This window comes from Emydura macquarii, unplaced genomic scaffold (genome assembly GCF_026122565.2).
Source record: "Emydura macquarii macquarii isolate MOO-44397 ecotype Brisbane River unplaced genomic scaffold, CSIRO-AGI_Emac_v2 contig_2768, whole genome shotgun sequence".
NCBI lineage: Eukaryota > Metazoa > Chordata > Testudines > Chelidae > Emydura > Emydura macquarii.
The window spans coordinates 45,694,695-45,719,427 of record NW_027132905.1 but is presented as its reverse complement, the minus strand read 5'-3'; the positions used below and the strand labels follow the sequence as shown (position 1 = coordinate 45,719,427).

General features: G+C 41.0%; 1 protein-coding gene across 3 annotated transcripts in view; it reads right to left on the bottom strand.

Annotated features, from left to right (window-relative positions):
- The window catches only part of KIF1B (kinesin family member 1B), a 133,923-nt gene that overhangs the window by 85,961 nt on the left and 23,229 nt on the right, over positions 1–24,733 (bottom strand). For all 3 annotated transcript variants that reach the window (XM_067567388.1, XM_067567386.1, XM_067567387.1), the window contains exons 3-9: positions 13,762–13,838; positions 10,244–10,423; positions 6,885–6,950; positions 3,906–4,084; positions 3,142–3,253; positions 1,930–2,007; positions 1,086–1,151 (exon numbers count right to left, since the gene is read on the bottom strand). In XM_067567388.1, coding sequence (XP_067423489.1) covers positions 1,086–1,151; positions 1,930–2,007; positions 3,142–3,253; positions 3,906–4,084; positions 6,885–6,950; positions 10,244–10,423; positions 13,762–13,838 — 758 coding nt within the window. The remainder of the gene's footprint in view (positions 1–1,085; positions 1,152–1,929; positions 2,008–3,141; positions 3,254–3,905; positions 4,085–6,884; positions 6,951–10,243; positions 10,424–13,761; positions 13,839–24,733) is intronic.

The following is a 24,733-nucleotide window of genomic DNA, read 5'->3' as shown; positions in this document are numbered from 1 at the left end:
ACTTAATGGTTACTCCAGTAAGCCTCTTCACTAAATAAAGTTCAGTGCACAACTCAAATCAATTAGTCAGGAAATCTCTTGACAGATCCCTGCTCTTGGCTTCCCAGGTGAAGAGTATCAGTCTACTAAGACTTAACATTCAGTCTACATCAGTCTACTAAGACTTAATATTCATAGTTACTCAGCCCCACCATACCTTACTGGTGCAGTTATCCTAAAGTTGAAAGCATTAAAGGAAGAGGAAGAAAACACCAGATGAGCATCTGAACAAGACAGAATAGACCATTTAAATTGGTACATGGAGGATATGCATTGAATATTGCTTTTCTGAGGAGCCAAATGAATGAGAATGGAGTCTCCCAAAAAGCATTTAAATTAATTAGAAAGCACTTAAGTCCAGTCAGACTGTCCCAAAGGCTAAATCTTCTGCAACTTAAGTGCATAGCAGCAGCAGCTTTTCCAACATGCTGTTCTATTGCAACTGCAATGGCAGAAGTAAAAAGAAAGAATACTTATGCTACTCTATGATAACCTGTTTAGCTTACAGGATACTCTCCTGCAGTTTAGGCATTAGGATAAAATTTCAGTTTTACAGTAGAATAACCCAAAGGCCAAATGATTGCATACAACCCCTTATGATTCAAATCAAGTAAACTCCCAATAAGATATAGTTTTTTTATTAAAAGAAGAGCTTTATACATGTCTGCCTCTTTTTCTAAATAAAGCCACAAATTCAATGCGTAAACATATACTCTATTTGCTTTATATCTCACAAATTACAAGCAAAAACCTACAGACATTTGTACTTCAAGGCTTCTCCCTGGCTAAGTAAATCAATGCTTCTGTCTTGCTCTGAGCAAGTTCTGCACCAGAACCTATGAGATTCATAGATTGGTCATATTAACAGCCTGGCAAATATCTATGATAAAAATAGACTCAGCTAGGCAGGGTACTTATGCTAGCCAAGCAGATGGAAGGGCCTTGCAGGACTATATGGTCTCTGGCTGTCCCAGAACATTACAAAGCACTGGAAGGTTTGTAAAGATGACAACTTCCTCTCTGGATAGATACAATACTGAACTTACCACCTCTGCCAAGGCTGAAATTACTTTGCCCAGTGTTGTGAGAGACTTGTTGATATTCGCTCCTTCCTGGAAAGACAATAATTTGATGTGGTGAGTCAGACTACTCAGGAACTCTGGCCCAGACTAAAAGGCACTGTAGATCATGACTGGTGTCATTGTGAAAGTAGATGTCTCAGATTTACAATAAAGTTGGTTTCACTGTGACCACACTGCCATGATCATCTGGGTCTTAACATTCATGTCTCAGACAGGTACCTCCACTGACTTTATCATCTCAGGCTTGACAAAAACATGAGTTACCAATCTAAAAAAGCTACTTCAAATAACCGTACATCCACCATATAAAAATCACACATCCTGATGAAGGCAAAGGTAGGTATTTTATAATATCAGAGTTAAAACAGAACCCCCAAGTGCTTTCATGCAGTGTCTTGTAACATGAGAATTGCATGCAATAAGGCAACTGAATAAATTCAAATAATTCTCTGAAAATAGGGGGCCTCTTTGGCTCTAGACAGCCTACCGAAGAGATCTCATTTTCACACAATAGCTAATGTGTTCAACAACAAAGGACTACTGTGATATACCCATTACACCAGCCATAGAAAGATTTAAAAAAAAAAAAAACAAAAAAAAAAACTGTTACTATTCCACAGCATCATTGATCCATGGTGCTAAAGTTCTGGATCTTTGTTGGGACTGAATTTCTTATATTCTTATTTTAGTTATTTTCTCCTCCATTCATTACTTAATAAGCAGAAGAGCATCCTTAGGCCTTGGAGTGGTAATACACCATTTTCTCCTTCCTCCCCCATATAGCAGTGGCCCAAGACAGTCCCACTACCTTTAATCGAGTTCCTTTGGCACCAGTCGAATCTGCTCTCTCACTCCCAGCTAGATCCACAAGGCTAATCTTGCTGACCTGAAGAGGGAATATAGCAATAGTCAGAACTAATTCTGGTAGAATTACAAGAAAAAAAATAAATTCTGAAGAGGTATTCTACTGTCCAAAATCACCATAGCCTGCTGCACACACTACAGCTGTACTAAGTTTCCATTGGCAATCCCTTTCAGGGAAGCAAAGTCGTTTCTACATTAGGATAAATACATTCTGTTTTAAAGTGCAGCTACACCTTGAAAAATAACTTAGAAGTCTGAATATCATTTCATAAGTATTCAAGGACTTCCATAAAAACTGAATCAAAAGATAATTTCACTGCTAGTGCTGCAAATAAGCTAGGATCTGAAAGGAAAAAAAGGCATGCTATGTGTTATCCATATTTGTATAGGGTCAATCAGTAATAACGAACTAAGCCAACTGCAGAATAGAATGCAGGTCACTCTTCCTGAAGAGTCAAAACAATTCAGGAGGGAAAACGTGGGTTGTGTCAGCACAGGAAACATCTGACCCAAAAAAAAAAAACCACACTGGGAGCAGATACGTGAAGATGGTTCAGTTTTTATATAGTCATTTCTGCATACAGAACCTCTTTGCTCTTACTCTCCCCAAACCAACAGCAAGGCCAACCAACATCGCCACTCAAAGAATATATTTCCTTTTAACATGCAAATTCCACCCTCGTTTTGTTTTGCCTAAGTATCACTGTATCCTGACTAAAGCAGGCCTATGCCCAGAGAGAGGCTGCACTGGATAATTAATGAGGCAGTAATTAGTAAGGCCCAGCCAAGCAAAAACACAGAAGCTTCTGTGTACAAGAAGGAGGAAAGTTTACTTCTCAACTCATTCCAGATCCATCTTTCTTCTTGCTGGGTCCACTTTCCTGCCCCCTCCCCACTTGCCACCTCTATCTGTGCCCATTCCTGCTTCCCCCATCTCAGCCACTACATCAAACACAGTTTAGGAACAGAGCCCAACAAAAATCCAGCAATAAAAGTGCTCTGACAGGGTTGATAAAGCATATAAGCAAATTCTCCCACTCTGAGAAGTACATCAGGATGAGAGTCAATTCTCACTTCCACCTTACACCCTCATATTATAAAATGAGCAGGTCTTTGAAAGCAGAATTAAGGTGATCAGTTTTCCTCACTCCTCTACCTTCTCTGTAGAAAGGTCAGTTTCTGTATCATGTCTCTTCTGAGTAAAGACAATTGTAAACACAGCGTGAGAGCGGCTACTTGTTTCATTCATGTTGGTAGCTGCCACAGTCCTAAAAAATAAAGTCAGACAGTCATTTAAAAAAATTATACAGTAGGCTCCATGCTGCTACTACAGTTATCTCAACAGTTTATACTGAGTACTTAGTCTGCACAATCACCTGGGCTTCCCTAATGCTACCACCACTCTGTACCAGCCTCCAGCTACATCATCCTTCCTTTCTCCACAGTCTGCTATACGGATTATACAACCAAAGAGTATGGCTGACAGGCCAACTTTATTGTTCCTCACCTTTTGGGTGGCTAAAAATAGATTTTATTTTAACTGGTTTATTATCACTGTACTTTTGTATACAGAGAAAGCTAGAATTAAAAGACATGTTACCAGAAGGAACTGCAACTACTAGCGTATTTTACCACAAGCTACTACAAGCCTAAGACATCAATAAAATGACTCGTGGAACCGTTGCACAATACAAATTAGTGCTGGCCTCTAAATTGCATGAATGTACCAAAGTGTATTTTCACACCAGGTTTAATTCCTTTAGTAATTTTTCAAGGAAGTTATAGCTCCACATATGACAAGGGCTGCACAAAGAGGATTTCAAAACTGGCACTGTTTATGTCAGGGTCCCAGAAGTGGAGCAAGAACACTATTATCCCACCCCAGACTGGTACTGAGTGTGAATCCACATCATAACCAACCTGGCTTTGTTCCCAGCATCCATGAGGTCTGCGATGTCTGTATAAGAGGTGACTGCTAACTTGGACAGGTCCTCCACATAGGGTCCGAGCAGAGGGTGTTCGCGCACCCGCAAGTTCCCCTTGTTCTTCGGGTTCAATAAGTCTCTGACTCTCTCACAATAAATCTCCATGTAACTGACCTGTGAATAGATTTGTATGGATGATTTACAGACCTTGAAGGCCTTATTTGCTGTTGTGAGAAGCTCTGCAGCATTTTAGAGCACCACCATTAGGAAGGAGTCCTTCAGTTAAAAGGTGCATCCACAGTTAAGACATACGGCAGCTTGACACACTTGTGGGGAGAAGAGGAGAGCAATCCCACGTTAGGTCTCAAATGTGAGCTTCACACTCTCCATTCACAGGAGTTTCTTTCCTCAACTTTTCCCTTTGACTTTCCTTCGCACAACCACACCCAAGCTGGCTGGTCCAAACTAAGAACCACAGCAGCACAGATACTAGATCTTACACCCTTTCCAGAAATTGGAAACTACTTATTTAGGTTCCATGACCAAATGAAGAGTTAGTACAATACATCTTTGAGACATGGCAAAACATTGGGACTTAATATTCAAATCATGTTTGTTACATGGAGGGGAGGGAAAACAATTTGCTTTCAGGGAACCTCCCTTCTGGCCCCAGTACAAAAAATTTAAACTAATATTCCTTTTCACTGAGGAGCCACTTTTGATTCTCTAGTATTTACATTGCAGGTCTGGTAAAATTTCCAAGTCTCCAATGCAGCTAATCATGCCAACTATAGTTACATGTCAGACCTGCACTCTCACTCCAGCACAATTACAAAGCTAAGATTCTTTTAAAATGTGTCATTTCTAACTGGCATATTTTTCAGGACACTAGCCTTATTCCACTTTAACAGACACTTAGTGACTTCAGCATCCAAGATATTACATGAAACAGTAAATTATTTACTTTCATTCTGTGGGAAGAATTCAGATGGAAGCAGCAGTTTTAGAAATACAAAAAGGGATCCCAAATGTCTAAACCAGGACCAAAACCTACAGGTATCAAGTGGGTCCTTGTTGCAAACGTAAATGTTTATTTTAACTTTTTCATCATAATTTGTGCACCCCAGTGCTAGCCTTTCTCCATCCACTTTGTCCCATGTCCATCCTCAGAGCCTGGCATCACAATGAAGACCATTTTTCTGGCTTCCTTGCATAGCTCTCTCTGGACCCATCATCCATACTCTCATCAAATAGAGGAAACAATTTGGAATTATGATGTTCTTTCCTTTCAGGTATTAAGCGTGCTGTCCCAGGGACATTCCCACCCTTTAATTAAGCTCAAAGTGATCCAATGCTTAAAATTCTGTTAAATGGACCAACTCTGCTGCCTCTTCATAGCTCTTGAGTTCATTAAAAGCTAATAATTGGAGTCATTTGCTTACTTACAAGTGATCTGGATACAAAAACAAGACAAGTAAGTTGGATTTCATTTCTTTATTTCAGAGCTTGCAGCATATTATTCTGCTTTATGTTAACTAGTCCATTAAAAATCAAGGCAAATATTTTTTCCTTTAACATCTTTATATTTTTCTAATTATATGGTCTGACTCCAAAAGAGAAAGACAGATTGATAAAGTTACTAAAAGGATATCAGGAAGCTATATGAAAAGATGAGACCTGAAGAAGAGCTCTGTGTAAGCTCAAAAGTTTGTCTCTTACCAACAGAAGTTGGTCCAATAAAAGATACTACTCTCACCCATCTGGTCTCGGGGAAAAAAGGAGGGCATTCTAAACATTCTGGACCAAGTCAAATGAAGACAGTCCTCTCAAAGTTTTAATACTTTCAACCAAATTCCTTGTACAAACTGGTTCTAAATTATTTTTATGAACAACATTCAGTTCAAAAGAGTCAGTTATAGACCTTATCTTAAAATGGGGTTCTACTCTGAAAACTGACTAAAAATGAATTTGAGTTCCACAAATGTTGTTTCAATGACTCCTTGTTAAATTTGTTTAGTTTACACATTTAAAATATCATTTTCCTAAATGCCCTGCAAGCTCACCATGGGAGTTGAGACTCAAGCTGTGCTTTGACTTTCCCCATCACCAGTTGTATGAAAAGATTTTGCAGCCAGAACTTGGTTATCAAATCTGACGCGCGACCCAAAAGAGAATCCAGTTCATTATCTCTTAATTACTGACTTGGGGACTAATAGGAATAAACTTATTTGTCTGGAAAGTGAGCAATTGTATCTAAACACAGGGAACAGATATGCCAAGCAAAATGCTATTTTTACATAGTCCACATTTTAATCCTTTACCAACTATGAACATACAGCTGTTTTTAAAACATTCACTTGGCTAGTAATCTGGAAATTGCCTTTGTTCTAGGACTTAGTACAGAGGACTTGTTTGGTCAGTTGGGGCTCAGTCGAAAACATTCCCTTCCTGTCAATTTTTTCCCCAGTATATATTCTGCATCAACTGTGTCACCATTCCACTTATGGAAGAGAATGGCAACCCCCATAGCAGGCTAACAGGAGATTCCCGGATAAGACTGCAACATCAGATATTCTAAAACTAGGCTTAGGTTTAATAAGAACTGAAGTAATGATTAAAGGCAATTGAGAGAGAACATACTGAATAGATTTCCCAGCCAATAGTGGTAAAATGATTGCAAGTTCATTTTAAGGCTTTTCAGGCACAGAATCTAAGAAAGCAGGTATAAGGCTAGCTTTTATAATTCACCTTTCACTCACCACCCAAAGAGGTCAGGGAAGATGCGTTAATGTTCATGAAGATTAGTTTACCTTAGAAAGGCTTGGTTTGTACTTTTGTGTCAGGTGAGAAAAGGAAGAGTCGAATGTTCATGAACATACGAATCAGAAAACAATACTAATGATGCAGTAGCTTCTTCAGATCATCAGCCTTATATCCACTACAGGAACAAGCCTCAGTCCACCACTGTACTCACCTCCACAGAATAGGACATCTCCTCGTTACTGTTGTCATTGATTTTCTCAAACAGTTCTTCACACAGCTGGAGAGAGATTAAGCTTAAATCAGACACCAGTCATGAGTGAGCAATGACATAATTACTGTGATTCAATCTATTCTCCTTCTATCCTTCACAAGTCCAAAAGCCACTTTAATGACATCAACACAACACTGCACAGTGTCTTGGTAGAAATGCAGTTAATCCTTATCCCCAGTTTCAATCCTTTCATTTGTTCTCTCTCATTAACTATGTCAGAGTTAAACCAATATTAATCCAAAATAAAAAAAATTTAAAAATTACTTAATATATGAATTAGAAAGACAAACCAGGTGAGGTAGTATCTTCTATTGGACTAACTTCAGTAAGGGTACCAATATGGAATGGCAAGTGACAAGTAGAGGTGTGCGGTTGGACAGGTTCTCCCCTGTATTGAAGCAGATTCTCTTCATAACAGATGTAAAATCTGCAGATATATCTCCATTGCTATGATGATGAGTAGTACTACCCTCCATCCCCCACCAGACTCTTCAAGATGCATGGGTCCTACAACATGCCTATCACTACATGTGGTTGTGATGGAGTCCCACAGGAATCATGCTCGGGGTCCCCTCTCGACACAGCCGGTCATGAGTCTGGTGCTGCGGAGTCTGCCACCTTGGGTCTCCACACACCAGTGCAGCCATGTCCTACATCTGGCCTCATAGGGTTAACCCCCTGCTTTGCCTAGAACTCCCCCTGCGCGATCCCCCTGTCCCCCGGATGGGCCCTGAGGAGTTCCTCCACACCCAAAGGGCCAGTCACCCTGCCTTGCAGTCAGAAGCGATTCACAGCCAGTGTGGAAGTTAGAAGAGTTTATTAGTTCTCAGGATCATAGTGTAGGAGGACTTTGCTAGCAGCTTACTTAGAGGTTATAGCAGCGACCAACAGTGGAAACTCAGAGCCATGCTCCGAGGTCCTACTCCCCTTGACTCCCACACGGGGCACTGCCTCTTCCCCCCAGTCAACCCCAGCCCCATCCCCTAGCTCCTCCCCAGTCCTTTGTCTCCTTCCCGGGCTAGGTGGCCACTCCCCGTGGTCTTCACCTGCCCAACCTGTTACAACTGGTTGGATCAGGGCAGGGGGTCCTGGCTAGGTCTGCCTATATGTGGCCCATCCTTCCTCTAGTGGTCTCTGAAATGATCACACACCCGGGTCCCATCACCGAAATACAGGAGTAACATATGGGGGGAAACTGAGGTGCACACAGCATTCAGTAAGAAAACCCCAAGAATATCTCCACTACGTCACAGTGGTGTACTGCATCCAGTGCACTAAATGCCCTAATAATGAGGAAGGTGAAACAGGACTATCACCGTGCCCTCAAATGAGCTGATACAGAAACATGGTGAAAGACAAAAACAGCTTATCACCCATGGGCAAATGCTTTTTCACAAAAAAAAAAAAACTGACTTCAGTCCATGTCTTCATAAATGTGCTAGACACCAAAGATCCTGGATATAACACAGACACTGGATTTATGGTTCATTGCAACAATCTGTAACCCATTAACCCCTCCTTTGTCCTACAACTGCAGAGGTGTTAATTTCCCACTTCACTTTAATGGGTCTTTTGCAACATGTGTTAACTCTTTAACTGTTCCACCTTGTATTTAGCTGTGACATCCTCAGAACGTTTCCCAGTCCTGAAGAAAAACTCAGTAGCTCATTTTTTTTCCATTAACAGAAGTTGGTCCAATAGAAATTACCTTACCTGCTTGTCTCGCTAATATCCTGGGATCAACACGACTACAACACGACAATACAAAAATGACATTCTAACACAACTGAAATAAGAAAAACAAGTTAGAAATTCTAGACAGTGAGATTATTAAAAATATTAAATCCTCTTCCATCTGGCCATAAAAAACAAATATATCTGGTTATTTTTAGGAGAATAATCCTCAGAAGTCCATTGGTTTGACAAAGTTCCAGGAATCAGATTTGAGGCAACTAGCAGACATTTAAATCAGCTAGCAACTGTTCATATGAAGGACGCTGAAGGTACACAGACAGACTATATAGGGGAGATGCCACTATGTTTAAGTTGGCAAGATACAAGCCTCAAAATTAAGATAACAAATGAAGCTACCAATAGTGGACCAGCATATGTTATAGTGGGAAATACGTAAGAAGAATTGGGACAGGAGGGGGAAAAAACATGGGTATGGAAAAGGGCAGAGGGTAGAAGTAGCATCAGAGGTATCAGTACCTCACAAGCCATTGCACTTAAGATATACAGCAGTGTGGACAGAGTGCCAGGAGATTTTAGGAGTGCAACTCTGAACAGCTAAGTAAGTCAGTGCATGGTTTTAAGATATCACTATTTTAGACCTCCACACAGATGTATCAGAGGTTGGCTGGTAGGGGATCTAAAAGTGGAAGAGCCACCAGGGGCTTCCCCCCTTCCCTGTTCCCAGGGGGAAGAAGCCCAGGGCTTCTGGCCCCTGGGGAGTGGGGTCCAGCTGTCCCAGCTTCTCGCCCCCCTCCCTGCCTGCTCCACTCCAAGAGCCAGGAAGCCATGAAATTGACAAGGCTGCCCGGGAGCTGGGGTCCAGCCACCCGCAGCTTTTTGCCCTGCTCCCAGATGGGTTTGACAAGAATGACAGATAATTACCGATGTAAGGGAACGCAGCGTCTATGCTCACACTGCGTCACCCTATCTACGCCCACATAAGCTCTCTCTTCTTGAGGTGGTTTTATTATGTCGACATATCAAGGGAGTTACATTGGTGGGAGGGGCATTCGAATGCATACACCTCCACTGTTTTGTTGACTAAAACTGACTTTTGTCAATAAAACTCTCTATTGTAGATCAGCCCTAAGTATTTTGTTCTTGGTTTTAAATTCTTTAGAAATGTTCTCTTTGGAATCATTTCTCTACTTCCCCTTAACCTGAGTCACTTATTATGACATTTCTTTTTAACTGTCTGAGGTATAGATTAAAGGTGACAGAAGTTATACATCTTCTGAACAATCTACAAACAAGATATAGGACCCATTTATTCTACAAAAATAGCTAAGTTTAAACAGTTGATAAATATATTTGTAACCATGCTGTGCTGTATCATGTTGTTTTCTGGCTAGTATGGACAGAAAACACTATTTTATAGTCATGTTAGACAGCATTGGTAGCCAATGTCAAGACTGACTGCACAAGATCCAAGGTTTATACTCTCCCTCCTGAAAAGTAAGATTTGATTCTTTGTGGACCATTACTGCAAGGTAACAAATTACACAGTAGCAAACAAACATTTAAATATGTTTTGTGAAGTAAATCGCCAGCCTGAGCTTTATTACCTGTGGGATGATGCCTGCTTGACTTTCCTCCTGTTTTCCCATCATGGTGTAGGATTTCCCAGCTCCAGTCTGCCCATAGGCGAAGATGCACACATTATATCCCTCAAAGGCATGCAACAGCATCTCCTTCCCAATATCATTGTACACACGGTTCTGAGATGCAAAGCAGGGATCTTCGGGCTGCAAAGATTAAGAGAGAATAAACATTGCTTTCTCCTCCAACCACATAGGTCTAAATTCAGAAAGGTATTAGAGTTATTCCACATTTATAGAAACCTTTGTGGATCAACCCGTGCTGCAAGGGTTCTCAAACCAGAGGGTTTTATCCCTCAGGGGATCACGAGGTTATTATGGAGGGTCACGACTTTCAATCCTTGTGCATGCTGGTAAGGATAGCATGGCATGGCGGGCACAGGGGCATCACTTTTGTGTGTGGGGGGTGTCGTTACAGCCTGAAATATTTTCAGAGGTGGTCCCAGCAAAAAAAAAAAAAAAAAAAAAAATTGGAGAACCCCTGCCCTAGTGGAATGTAACGTTGGTACTACTCTTACAGACATTTTTCCAAGACATTACCAGTTGGAACAGAATGAAACCAACTATTCTGGCAATGTCACTCTGCTGATGGGGAAGCAATCTATCTATTACCATTGGTGATACTGCTGAAGAAGTTCTGTGCAAAATCACACAGACAGGATACTGAGTGTATGGGAAGGGAGAACAAGCACAGAGTTAAAAAGAGGATCAAAGTGAACAAAGGGGTAGGGCAGATAATCTCAGAGTGGTTAAGGCTGGACAGGGATCCAGGAAACAAACCAGAAGCACATTTTTTTTGAGCGAAGATTGTATTTGAGTTCTATCTTCTAGTCTGAACAAAACCATGAAAATGAATTAACCTATTTTGCACCTGTCAGATTCCATTTTCTACGTCCCAATCTAGATTTATAATTACAGTACAATTTCACAAAATTGTACTAACTACAAAACCCACTATGAATTGATACATTTTTTCAAATTAGCAAGTAGGTGAACAAACCAAAAGTCAGGACAATGCACCAAAACAATCTCATTTTGACAACGGTAGTTTAGTACTGATAACACTTAATAGCATGAGGTATATTTTGTCTCTCTAGGCATTTGTATCATGCTTGTTTAAAATTCAGCAGGATGTAAAACAATGAAGCCTTACTAAAACAAAAGCTTACTATACCCTCATCTACTATTCAAGTTTTGCAGAGGAGAGAGACCACTGCTTGTGTATGCACAAATTAGCAAATTTTTACAGTATTTTAAAAGATCTCAGCATTTCTGAAATATAAGTGGGTGGTACTTAGAAGGGAAAATATCGAGCTCTGTCTGAGAGTCAAGTGGAAGCAATAATCATGTTCCTGTTAATCGATGTTAGGAGTTTGATTTTCATTTATTTTGCTGAATGACAGAAAGCAAATATAGAATCAGAATCCTTATACTGAATATGGAGATCCCAGCCATGACCACTAAAAATAATTAAGATGTCTTTTAATTTCAGGTTTCTATCACAGCACCACGGGGTCATTGCATCAGATGATACTCAGAGGATTTTCCTCTCCAAGAAATAGTGGAGCAGATTCATTCCAAAGTGATTTGGTCTGCCAGTTCCTCTATGGAAAACAACATTGAGGGGATCTTTAATAAATTGACTAAGCTGGAAACCAACATAGAAACACAATGGAAAAGTGCAGCACTTGGACAGTAAGATCAAGTTCTCTGAAAACCCTAACACTGAACAAATAAGGGCTAATTACAAAACTAGTCACAGACAATATGGTTGCACACCATCAAATCAAGATCCCAAAATAAAGGAGTTCTAGGTGTTCCTTCTCTCAAGCCTATTTTCTTCTATGGAAAATACTATGCCACAAGTCCTAAATCCAAGTGTAAAGATTTGATTTTGTAAAAGCCCTACGCTACACTCTTAAAACAAAATCCAGTGGAAAGCCTTAGAGAGGAAGCATCACCACAACAACTGCCTAATCATAAGGATCAAGACAGAATTTTGCTTGCTGAATGTACTATAAAAATCACAATTTATATGGAGTCAAACTACTGTATTGCCCAGATTTCAGTGCAACTTCAGAGGCTATGCTAAGAGAATTTTGGGAACAAAGAACTGAATCATCCATTTTGTAGCTGGTGAAGTTCTGTCGCTTTCCAGAAGAAATAATTGTATTCTAGGATCAGATATCAGCATCCAATTACTTGACTCTATCCAAGACACTGCTTAGGGCAAGATCTGGGACACAAAAAGACAACTAACAGGATTTACTCTGTATATTAACATCCCCTTTTGTTGACATGCTCCCCTTCTCCCTTGGCTAGCTGGAAAAGCCCTTGTTCAATTATTTGGCAACAGTTTTCTTTATGCAACATATTACACATTACAAGTTAGACTAAGTAAGTGTTTTATGCTGCATCAATTAGAAATGATTACATTGGTGGTGTAAAACCAAAATATTCTTTTGTAGGAGTATATTTTTAGTGATTACTCAAATATTCTCTCTCTCTCCTAATAGCAGTGGACACTGACATTTGTTTTTTTGAAGAATAGTCATGATGTAGTAGGAGTGTTGGCTGATTTTAATGTCAGACTTCAAATTTTATAATAGCAAGTTCTTTTCGAAGCTGTGTGTGACCTAAGATGACTGCAAAAGCTGTGGATACAAAAGCCATGTTTTCAACAATTAGGATTTAGTCTGTGTAGTGCTTGTGGCATTTTTGCCTCTCTGTTTGATCTACATACTATAATTGTATAACTTCTTCACAATTGCTTTATTCAATAAGAGGTTTCACTAAAAGCTCTGCGCATATATAAGTCTGAGCTTTGGTCAAGAACACATTATCTGAGACCAGACTAAATGCTGATGTTCAGTTGGTAAGAAAAATAGGATGATATCCTTCTCCACCTTTCAAGAAAATAAGGGAGGGGGGCCTGATGCAGAACTGTAGAGCTCTGCTTATGGAACAATCACTGGAAGTCAGCAAGACTTCAAATCTAGCTCTCTAGAGGGGTGGGGCAGAGTGTTTAGAGGACAAAAGTGTATTGCTTTTACTGTTATAGGAAATGTGGGTCACCACACCCTGCCTTTTCCTGGTAAGCCAGTGGAATCCAGCTCACTTTTTTCACTGTGCCACAGAGATTTTTTGTTTTAAGCCTTTACTTTTTCCAACAGATATTACAACTGAAAAGTTACTTTTGTGGCTCAAATTCCACTCTGTGGTTGCTTGGAGCAACACCTTTTTCTATAACTTTCCCCTCCTCCAAGTTTTAAAGACACACACGCTTGTTCTGAGACCCCCAGACCTTACTCTTTCACATTCCCAGTATGGGAAAAAAGTTAAAATATAGAGACAGAGCTCTGAACTTGCATCACTCAAAGTACAATACAATGGTTGTAGCTGGTTGAAGTGGGGTATCGGGAGACAATACAAGCCAGCCTGACTGGTAAACAATGGTTTTTGCTACACTACATTCAGAAACTTACTGAGGTGTGGGACCAGTAGGAGTAGTCAAAGCTGAAGGACTTTGGTGCTTCCTTGGGATTCTTTGGATTGATAATACCTAGAAGAAACAAAAGTTAGACTCAGCTATGCATGACATTTAAGGACATAACATAAAAACCAAGAGTCAGTTCAGGAGCAGCAGCAAGAAATCTTACCATGATTGACCCTCAGACAGGCAATATAGCTGTCTTTGCCCAGCCAGAACGTTCATACTTTACACTGATGGACAAAGTCAGGATGGGTGTTCGTACAACAACCTCACATAAACAATATTTCTGTAGGGGTTCCCTGAAGCAAGTCAGCAAAAGGTAAATACATTCATAAGGGAATGCACCTACAAAAAAAAATTCATAATAATCAGCGATGCAAGAGACTTAAGTATTGTTCTGTTTTTGGACTAGTGAAGATTTCTGGAGCGGAGGGAGGGGTGCAAGGAGGAGTATTAGAGTAAAGGAAGAGCAAACCCACAAAAGCTCGAGGCACTTCAATCATGAAAAGCTCAAGAACTGTGGGATTTCACAGCAGTGCAACAGAAGCTTATTTTAATATTCATGTTACAGTATAAGGATAAAAAACCCCTGGCCTATGGATTTTCTTTCAGAGGCTCAGGATTCTAAAGTACATTGTGGGAGCAATGAAAGGAGCTGGAGGAGGATCTACAAACATTTCAGGGATTACATTGCTATGACATATTACAACATTTTTCTACAAATAAAATATGTACGGAGCCCACATGGAGATTTTAATAGGACTGACATTAAACGAACTAAACCAAACTATTTGTAAACCTTGCCGTCTGCATATGGCTATTCAATTCCATAGAAACCAAAATTCAAACCCTGCTTTTATTCCCAAATCACAGCAACAAGGTGACATTTCACCCTTTGGAACCATCAATATAGTTTACTTTTTAAGGTAACCCCATTCCTGGTTTGATTTGTGTGAACTTTTTCTGCAGACAATAAAAATATTGCATCTATAGTTTGTTACAGCCTTGTGGAGGACCTTTACAACAAGCTTCAACCTCAAACAAACAGTCTTAATGAACAGAGCTATAGTCTCCTTAATATAATCTCACTATGGTATTGAAAATAAGAATTTAAGATATGCCAAAGGATCAAACCATTAGTCTATCTAGTATGGATTCTTACAGTGATATGCCAGTATTTTTAAATGGATTTTCAAATGTTTTGCTACACAGATGTAGGCTTGGAAGTTTTAGATTTTTATTGACAAATGCAGATTTCACTGTACACACTAACAAATAATTTCCATAGATAACAGAAACTTACAGATGTGCAAAGAAAAAAGCTGCTTGAGAACTCAGTTTGTTATAAAGATATTTGCTTAGTATATTTCGAAATGTATTAATTTGTTTTTAATGCTTTAACTTTTTGAATCTCAGTCAGTGATTAAATAATTATCTGAGCTACCCGCCACCATAATTTTGTGCAATTATAAACATTTAAATAGATAAAAATCTTAAAAGTGCTTTAAAATAGATCTGTTGACATTATAAAAAAATAAAATAAAAAAATCTAATGTTGGCAGTCCTACATGCAACACTCCTCTCCCCTCCATGCACACACCAAAATGTTCAATTCCATATTCTTTCGCTTTCCCCAAATCCATCCATCTTTTGACCCTTATTCCCATACCCCTCTCAATCCACCAGATTGCCCTCTCCCTAGAAATCCAGCTCTCCTAGGGGGCTCCCCTACCTGGCAGCTTTTTGCAGCAATAGGTAGGTGTTATGTGGCCTCTGGCTGGGGAGGAAGGTGGTCGGTTGCAGAATGAGTCCTATATGAGTTGTAGGCTGCAATGTCCTCTGGTTTTTAAAGGGGGAAGGGCCTCCCCTAGATGGTGTGGGACCAGATCTTCCCTGGTTGGTCTGAGGGACCGGGAGAACAAGTCTCCAGTCTTTAAACTCCAGGCTGAGATTAGGCAAGCAAGTACTGGTGGGACAAAGTGAGCAGCAGGACTTCCACTCAGCGGAACAGCAGCTTAGTCTCCCTTCCCCCTTGTTTCCCCAATGTACTGCTGGAGTGGCTGGCAGGAGTAGCAAGGGGATGTGGATAATCCCTTGTGCATTCCAAGTAGCCCTGGTGGGGAATGCCAGGAGGGGAGAATCCCTTGGCAGCAGAAATAGCAGATATTCCAGCAGCATGGAGCTACCAGAGGATCGACCACGACACAGCCCTAGGCAGCCATGAAGGTGAGTAAGTGGTTCCTCTCCAAGTCCCCTATGCAGGCTTTTATGGATGAGGAGTCCAGACATGGGGGTGGGGGGACAAGTAGGTTTATGGGGCTGCTACTTATCCCTGTGAGCAAGTAGGGTGGGAGGGCAGAGTGCATGGAGTAGACACAACGCACTAGCCAGCGGAGCAGACTGGATGTGGAGTGGGCAAGCAGCAACCTGCAATGAGTCAATGCATCAAACTCTCCCCACCTTGTATAATATGGAATGTTGGGGGAACATCTGTGTCACAATTGCTTCTGGAATTCTCCTGGGGCTGGTGCATCTGCATGCTGCCCCTACACTTGGGACAGTGAGTGCTGTCTCAATCCAGGCCCAAGTAAGCAGCTGCTAAATCAACCTCAAAGTCAGAGAGGCTGAAATTAACACAGGTCTGATATTAGGGAAGGTCTGTGGATTTTGTTCTTCAAGTGGGACAATCTTTAAGTACAGTCTCCTGCTACAGAAGTGGAGTCCACCTGCTTCCTCCTTTCAACTGTAGCAACCAGCTTACTTTGATTTAACATCAGTTGATAGCCTTGAAAGCATGTAAATTGTTATCTCTACAAGGTAAAGGGCTAGACGTTTATTTTTAAAAATAAAGATTCTCCTTTCTGGGTACCAAAAGTCAGCTTTGATAGTGTGGTTTTCATGTGCCCGCTCCAGCTCAGTGGCATTCTGCCTCTGGCAGTAACCCATACCCAATATGAAAGAGGAATGCAAAACCCATCAAGGACCAAGCCAGTTGTGCAGGGCTATACAGAGGTGGAGGTGGGAGTTCTTCCAGCCTACACAACCAGTTTACACCAGGGATAGCCAAACCATGGCTCGTGAGCCTCATACGTCAATTTTATGTTAAAGTGCGGCTAATGGAGCCCCATATGCCCCCCATTCCCTACCAGACTGGGGTGGGGAGCGCAAAGCTTCTGCCCCGCAGCGGGGTGGTGGGACTAGAGGATTTTGCCCAGCAGGGAAAGGAGGGGGGCTCAAGACACTCAGTAAGTTTGGCCACCCCTGGTTTACACCCTGAAGCCAAACTTTGATCTTCCTCACTAAAGACCATTTGTTTCTCAAGTATTTAGCCCAGTTACTCTATACTTCTGGGAAAGCTTAACTCTTTTTCCTAGAAGCGTGTCCTATTCCACAACACCCCAATATCTTATCTCAGCTATTACAAATTAAATTCCAAGGGGAACTGGGCCCTTTGAAAACATTTGGCCTCAGGATTCCCTTCCAAGATTGAACAGCTCTACCAGATGCTGCATGGCCTAAGCAAGGCCACTATCCAAGGCTATGGGGGTGGGGAAGGGGATCTCTATCCCAGAGTGCTGTTTTGGCCACAAATAGCAACCGTTGCTACTGTACTTCTGGCCAACTCCGTTTTACTTAGATTTGCCCTGTGCTAACATTCCTGCTTTATAAAAGCTGACAGACATGCAAAGCCAAGGATTAATATTCCTTACTCCAGCACACTGTCATGTGGCAGAGATATGTTGCTTTGGATAGCAACATGGGCATCAACACATTAGTAACAAAAAACAAACTGGTAACCTATGCAATGAAGTGTGGCTTCAGTTTCCCCTTAATTGTCTCAGACAAGCTGTAATAATTTCTACAGCAAACACACTTCAATCATCTCTAGAAATCAGAAAAAAATTGAAAACAATCCCTTTTGTTCAGTTTTCCACAGTTCCATTTCCATGATAATGCCCCTGCTCTTACTATTGCCTTCCCACATCCCACCCATTCATGACCAGCATCATCCACAGCACCAAAAGGTGATGAGATGAGGCAGTAGTTCCTCCTCCCAAGGAACAGAAAATTGCATGCTCACAAGAAAGGATTAACAAAACTAGTCACCAAATGAATTCAAAGTAACATCCTTCTGAGTAAGCAAAGTTCTTTGAGTGATTTCAAATGCAAAGTTTATAAAATGAAAGTAATTTTCACCATTAAGAGCAGAAATTGATAGAATCCATTCCCATCTCCCTCAAGTAGATCTTAACTTGATAGCAACTCCAAGCAGATAGCATTATTTTGCATCTGCCTGTCTAACTGTTGTGACAATTATATCCCACTCTGTCATTTAATAATCCCAATACCATGCCACTGCCATCCCCAACTCTACAGGTACTACAAATGCAAGAGGAGTAAAGCAGTATTTCTCAAACTGGGTGTCCCGACCAAAGAGGGTGTGTCAAGGCTATTGTAGAGAGGTCACAAGAGCAGCAGCTGTTGGCTGGACGCCTAACTCTGAAGGCAGCATCGCTGCCAGCAGCAGCAGAAGTAAGGGTGGCATAGTATGGGTGGAGGTCATCACAGCCTGAAATATTTTCAAAGGGGGTCCAAGCAAAAAAAAGCTTGAGAACCCCTGGAGTAAAGGCTGTGGGAAAGAAGCTGCTATCTGGTTTCCACATCCTGCATTTCTACCACATTCTCTATCATTCCTCCTGACATGGGAAGCCTGGAATGGACCAGCAGTATCAAAAGAAGTGTGGCACCTGACAAAGGTGTGGTTTTACTGCTGTAAAACTAACAGAGATAAGGCACTGCAGTTTTATCATTAGGTCAACTAGGCAAGGTCCATTATGGGTGGGAGGTATTGTGCTGACCTCACCTAGCTGCTTCACGGGAAAAACTTGCCAGGGCCTTGTTGCCACTTAGGATTTTAGTTAATCTCGCTATAAACACACATTTCTGTTGGTGAGGGTAAAGCCTATACTTGCTCCTTAGCAAATCCACAAGAGTTAACATTACATTTAAGAATCTGCTGTGTCTCAGTAACACTGAAAACAGAACAAGCAGGGGGAACTTCTTAGGGTTACCCAAAGTCAAGTTTGTTGTGAAAGTGAACACGTTTTCTGCGTATCTGTGAACTGAAAGAGCATTAAACTCAAAGGACAGACATCTCCAAAAAGATTCTCGATTGTCAATTCACAGATAGGAAAGAATTTCTCTAATGCACTAAGACAAGAGCTTTGTTCAAGCAGATGATAGGTTATGGAACATGAAGAAATCCATGAGGTTAACTTCTTTTAAGCAATTAGGTAACAGTGGCTTATTTTATACACTCCTATTTCGCCCCCCAAACAATTATGGTCACAAAGGAGAACAACATACATGCACAAAGGGCAAAGAATTTTTATAGAGCTATACAATTTATCATCCAGGCAATGATGAATCTTTCACCAGTAAATCACAGTTCAAATTTGGCCCAGATAAGCATTTGATAATTAATGCTAACTAGTATGGCCATTAACAGTCTCAGAGAAGCCAAAGAAGCACTATCTTCTCTTCCCAGAGGCATTCCTTCTATGGAAAAGTTGAGGTACACATAAAAACCATGCTGGGAAAGTCTTTACTATTGCTGCTCATGTTGTATCTTTAGGACAAAGAGGATATTGTTATTCAGGACATACACCTTTCAAAAGCACTTTTTTTTTTTTTTTAAGTGCTAGTTTCTCTTAGTCACATATTTGTGATATATATGGGATTTAACAGTATATGGACAGACAATGGGGAAATTAGCTTCTTCACATACCCAAGAAACAATACAAGATTCCTATATTCCATATATATTTGTTTAAGATTTCCCAGCTTGTCCTAGCACTTGGACCAGAGCTCCCTAAATCCTAGGCAGATCAAAATACCAGCTTCAAACTCCATGGCAGATGCAAGTCATAAAATAATCATTCTAATATTCCTCAAAGCTAATTTCTGCCATATTAGCTGCTGGGATATAGCCACCTCGCATTTATCACAAGGCATCTCACTTAATGCAGCTCTTTAAAAGATATTTAATGACAGCCAACTGTTGGGTCACAAAGACAAGATGGCAGGTGCTAGTGTCCCTCTTAATGAAGAGGCTTCAAAACTCCCATATTTAAAAAGATAAGGATATTGAGGTTAGGACTGTTGGTGCAATGGCACTAGATATAAGATGACAAAATCTCTGTCCTAAAGAGCTTATAAGTAGCCTCCTCGAGCCACATATTAATAGGTACTGCGTTCAGGCCACCCGCCTTTTAGGGATCTCACTGTTGTGAGTCTGACTGGCAATTTGAGTGGGCCCTTTGCTGTGGGACACAGAACACAATTATATCTACACCTTGACATCAGCCTATGCCCCTTTCCTCCCTACTTTTAAATAATAAGACTTACTTTCAACAGCTTTGTTTAAAAACACTATGATTGTCCTCAACTCTTACATTTAGCACACTACAACTATTTTAGGGAATAATGAATACCACCAAATAAGCCATCCCATTTAATGCTTACTCTAACGCTATAAAAATCTACTGTCTGGGGAGACTGTTCTAGGGATTTAGCACAATTTGGAAACAAAGTTTGGTTTATCTGCATTGCATGACTGAACCACATGGAATTGCTGGCTGAGTTTTGTAGTTAAGCACCCCCATCTTATTCACTCCTATATTGGAACTGTGTCTAGGCAACACGGAGCATTTGTACAGTAGCCACAGAATGGGAGGGAGCAAAAAGGCGGATGGAGAGTACTAAGGCAAAATTGAGCTGTCCTTGCCATTCTGTTCCATTAAAAAAAAAAAAAAAAAAAAAAAGAGAGAGAGAGAGAGAGAGAGAGAATTGCTTTTGCTAATGAAACTGATAGCTAGTCTCCTTTTAGAGGGTTAAATACTTAATCCCAAAAGGAATGTTTACTCTGGATTCTGTAGGAGACATTAAATCTACCCACACACAAACTCCCATACAAGATATTTTACTGTGAGAAAACCACCACCGCACACCACTACTGAACATCTTTTAAAAGCAACAGCAGCATTTCCTGATGTTTTTAAGATAATGCAAATAGGCCCACCTCCTGAAACTACAACCTGACTCATCTCCAAGCCTACCCCAGACCTTGGTAACCAATGATTTTCACCTCAGTGTTTCTATGGTAACAGGCTAGTCGCATTTCACTAAAGAAACCCAGTCAAAAGGTGAAGGGTTTGAAGCAGTAACTGCTCTCAATACTGCATCCTGAGGTGCTGAATACATTAAGGACTCCATACAGATCCTTAAGTTTAGCCCCAGGCTGGCACAGAAAGAAATTTTGGTTGAAACAATGTACAACAATATTAAAAGGAATACTAACCCACTTAGAGAAGTTCAGGAGAGTGGAATTCCATTAATGATGAAAAATGAAAGCTGTTTCAATACATAAAAGAGTAACTATGCGTTTTGACTCAATTCTCTGCTCATGAGAGGTGCCATTATTGATAGTTCTGAAAACTGAAGCCTTTCATCCACAGAATAAATATGGTACCTGCAAATACAATGCAAACTTCCTATATAACCCCATCTGTTTGTTTCAACCTTGCACTTTAGGCACTGTCTCCAAGGATAAGAGCGGAGTTCAGTCACTATGGCCTAGTCAATATTCAGTCTCTGTACCAAGTCTGTAAACAAGGGGTCCCCAATTGTAAAAGCAATTTTGTGGGGCATGAACATCAGCATATTACAACTGAACTGAGACTAACTTCATGTAAGTCAGTCATTAGATCGGCATTTCTCCTATACAGCCAGCAGAGGGTTTTCCTGCAGCCACAAAAGCCTCTCGAGCAGAAAAGCAGCCCCTCTGTGCAGCACCCAGGGGTTCCAGTGGTAGGCTTCAACCCCTCTCCTCCCCAGTTTCAGCTGCGGGGCTCCGTGGGTAGGCTTAACCCCCTTTCAGGCTTGGGACTTTGGCAGTGGGCTCCGTGCTTCAGCCGGGCTGGCCTTACCAGACACCGTGGTCAAGAGGCAAAGAGCAGGGTGAGCCTGGGGTGCGAGGCCGTGGAAGGGAGTTCAGGGCAATGGGGAGGGGGGAGCAGCAGGGCCCCGGGGTGATGTGGAGCCGGGTGGAGGGTACTGGGAGGCCGGAGGAGGCAGCAGAATACATCTGTACATTATTTTTATTATTGAGTCTGCAAAAAACCCTACACAAGTAAATTACAGTGATTTGGACAGGTACATGTGCATATTTATTTGTTTTTCCTAAAGCTAATTAAGTATTTTAGGAAAATTTGTCAGAGCGGCCACCAGCAAGAGTTGGTGGCCACACTCTGAGGCCACCAAAATTTTTTTTGTGAAAACCCACCACATTAGATGATGACTTTCAGTCATGATTGATGCAGACTGGATTTGAACCAGTAACCAGGTAAGAGATGTATAGAGATCAGACATCTGACGAGAGACGGCAAGGCAGCTAAAAATTAGGAATATTGTTTTAAGAAAGTACCATCTAGAACTACCCAGGCATCATACAGCATACTGACCCCTTTGTGGGATAGGTAGAGGGATGGAATCTGGCCATTTATGAAGGGTACTAGTTGGCCTTTCTAGAGCAATGGTTCTTGAACTGTGAGTCAGGACCCCAAAGAAGGTCCCAACCCCATTTTAATAGGGTCACCAGCGCTGGCATTAGAGTTTCTGGTGCCAGGGGCTGAAGACAAAGGCTGAGAGCTTCAGCCCTGGGCAGCAAGGCACAGGCTTCAGCTTCAGCCCTGGGTGGCGGGGCTCAGACTCAGGCTTTGGTCCCCCATCTCTCCCCACCCACTCAACATTAAGAGCCCTTTTTGCAATCCCGGTAAGCCAAGATGAGACACATTAGTGAGTCATGAAATAGGTCATGAGCTATAGAACTGTCCCATTTTCCCCATGCCTTACTGCTCCAGTGCTGCTTCACTGCATCATACAGAGGCTAATAGCGTAACAACAAAGACCCAGGAAATGAGAAAGGCATTAAGGCAGACAACCACAGAAGGGCTCATATTAATGGTCTTTTTATTTTACAGAATAAACTTATTCATCTTGCTATTTTAAAAGCCCGATGTGGCAATTAACTATTCTGTTTGCCAACTGACACTATGGTTCTGGATTTGCAGCTATATTTAGTTTTCATCATTGTGCCACTGCAGTAACTTTGAAAACTGGATTTAACCTAAACAGCCACTTTGAGAAATCCTTTTTCCAGGCCCCTTTCTGAAGCTAGAGCCAATTTCTTATCATGTCATGTAGAATCTTGCAGCTATCTTTAGTGTAATTTTTCCCTGACCCAGCTCCTAGATTTTATTTAAGAGTAACTAAAGTGATAGTTAAAAACACAGCATCTCTCTATAAAGCCGATATTACAATTTTAAAGGGACATTAATACTCCTCTAATGGAGAAATACCCTAGAAGTATACAGTGAGTAAGGAAAAAGTAGTTTTAACTTCCTAAAAGATTATTATAGATACTTCTGTGATCACTGAAGAAACCTAAACTAAGACTTATAGGGATGCTGTCAGGTTAAAAACCATTTAACAAATGACCTTACCTGCGTATTGACTTTGAGTCCACATTGTAAAGTCCACCTCTTTTTTCTTGGGGATTAAAGGTGGAGAGTGAGGCCTGGGAAGGATGGGATAATAAACTGATGCTTTGTCTAGCTTCATGACTTGCATTGGGCTCCGTTTTGGTTCTTTTAAATGGATTATGTATTTTAATTTTTACAAACTCCGATTTTGGATAGATACTTCTGTTAAAGAAGTAAGCTAATGTTATACGGTTTGGATTGCAAAAAAACACGAAGGCAAGGGTGTGGAACCTCCCATTGTACTTGATGTGTTCTCCTACAATACAGTCTCATCCCCACCCCCAACAGATTCAGATTCTGTAGAAAGTAAACTTTCATTTAAAAAGTTTTTATCCTTTCTAATTGTGAAGGTAAGCCATGTGGTGGCATCTTAGCCTGAAACAACTCCAGGAAGTGTTACCTGCACACACTATTTTCCTGCATGCTTTGAAGCCTAGAAGACCAGATTTTCAAATAATTGAAAGCACATAACTGTGAGCCTGTTTTGTGCACCCCTACCACATCCATGTACGCAAATTAATTACATATGCAAACAATCAAAGGGGAAGAAACAGTCCCAAAATATTAGTCCTCCTTCCAAGTGATGGTGAATGCAACATTACTTTTAATAAGTAGTTTAGGTATTACATAAAGGCCATCTGCTACCCTTGACCTTTGTTCAAACCTCCCGTTCTCAGAGAATGATCCACTGTGAAATAATGAAAGTATATAGCCCTCCTCTTGTAACAAATTCACAAACCATAATTAAAAGTGTAACTGGTCCCATTCATAGAATGGGTTTGTTACACCTACTGTAGAGAAATGTCAAAAGCTAAACTAAATACTGAACATTGGAATTAAAACATGGGAACCATATGTTTCGTAAATTTTTCTGGTGGCAGGAAGGGAGTTAAAATATTTGAGACTCTCAATGTGTGGTTCAAAAGTCAAATGCAGTCAGAGTGCTAAAATGCAGGCCACAGTCATGGTCCCTGTAACAGCAGTCCGACTTTCAAAAATCAGGAATGGGCTCCATGGTTTCAGAAAGGTTAGTTTCACATTCTTAGGGTCCATTCCGAAAAGAAAACCTGATTATGCAGCTGGAGAGCCACTGGGACAAGAACAAGCCAGAAAATGACCTATGGCTCATTAGCTATGAACAGAGGATGAGAGTTATATAACCTTTGTTCCCACACTCACCTACAAAACAAAAGAACACTCCAGCAAGGCGCCCCAGCCCAGCTGACGAGTGACACAGCCAGCTAAATACAATACAACTGACACAAAAGGTTTTTCTCCACGCCATTTCTTTGCTTTGAGATGAAGCTGAAGTGTATTGATATCTACAGAAGACGACTTTATTCATAATGTGGCAGATGGTCC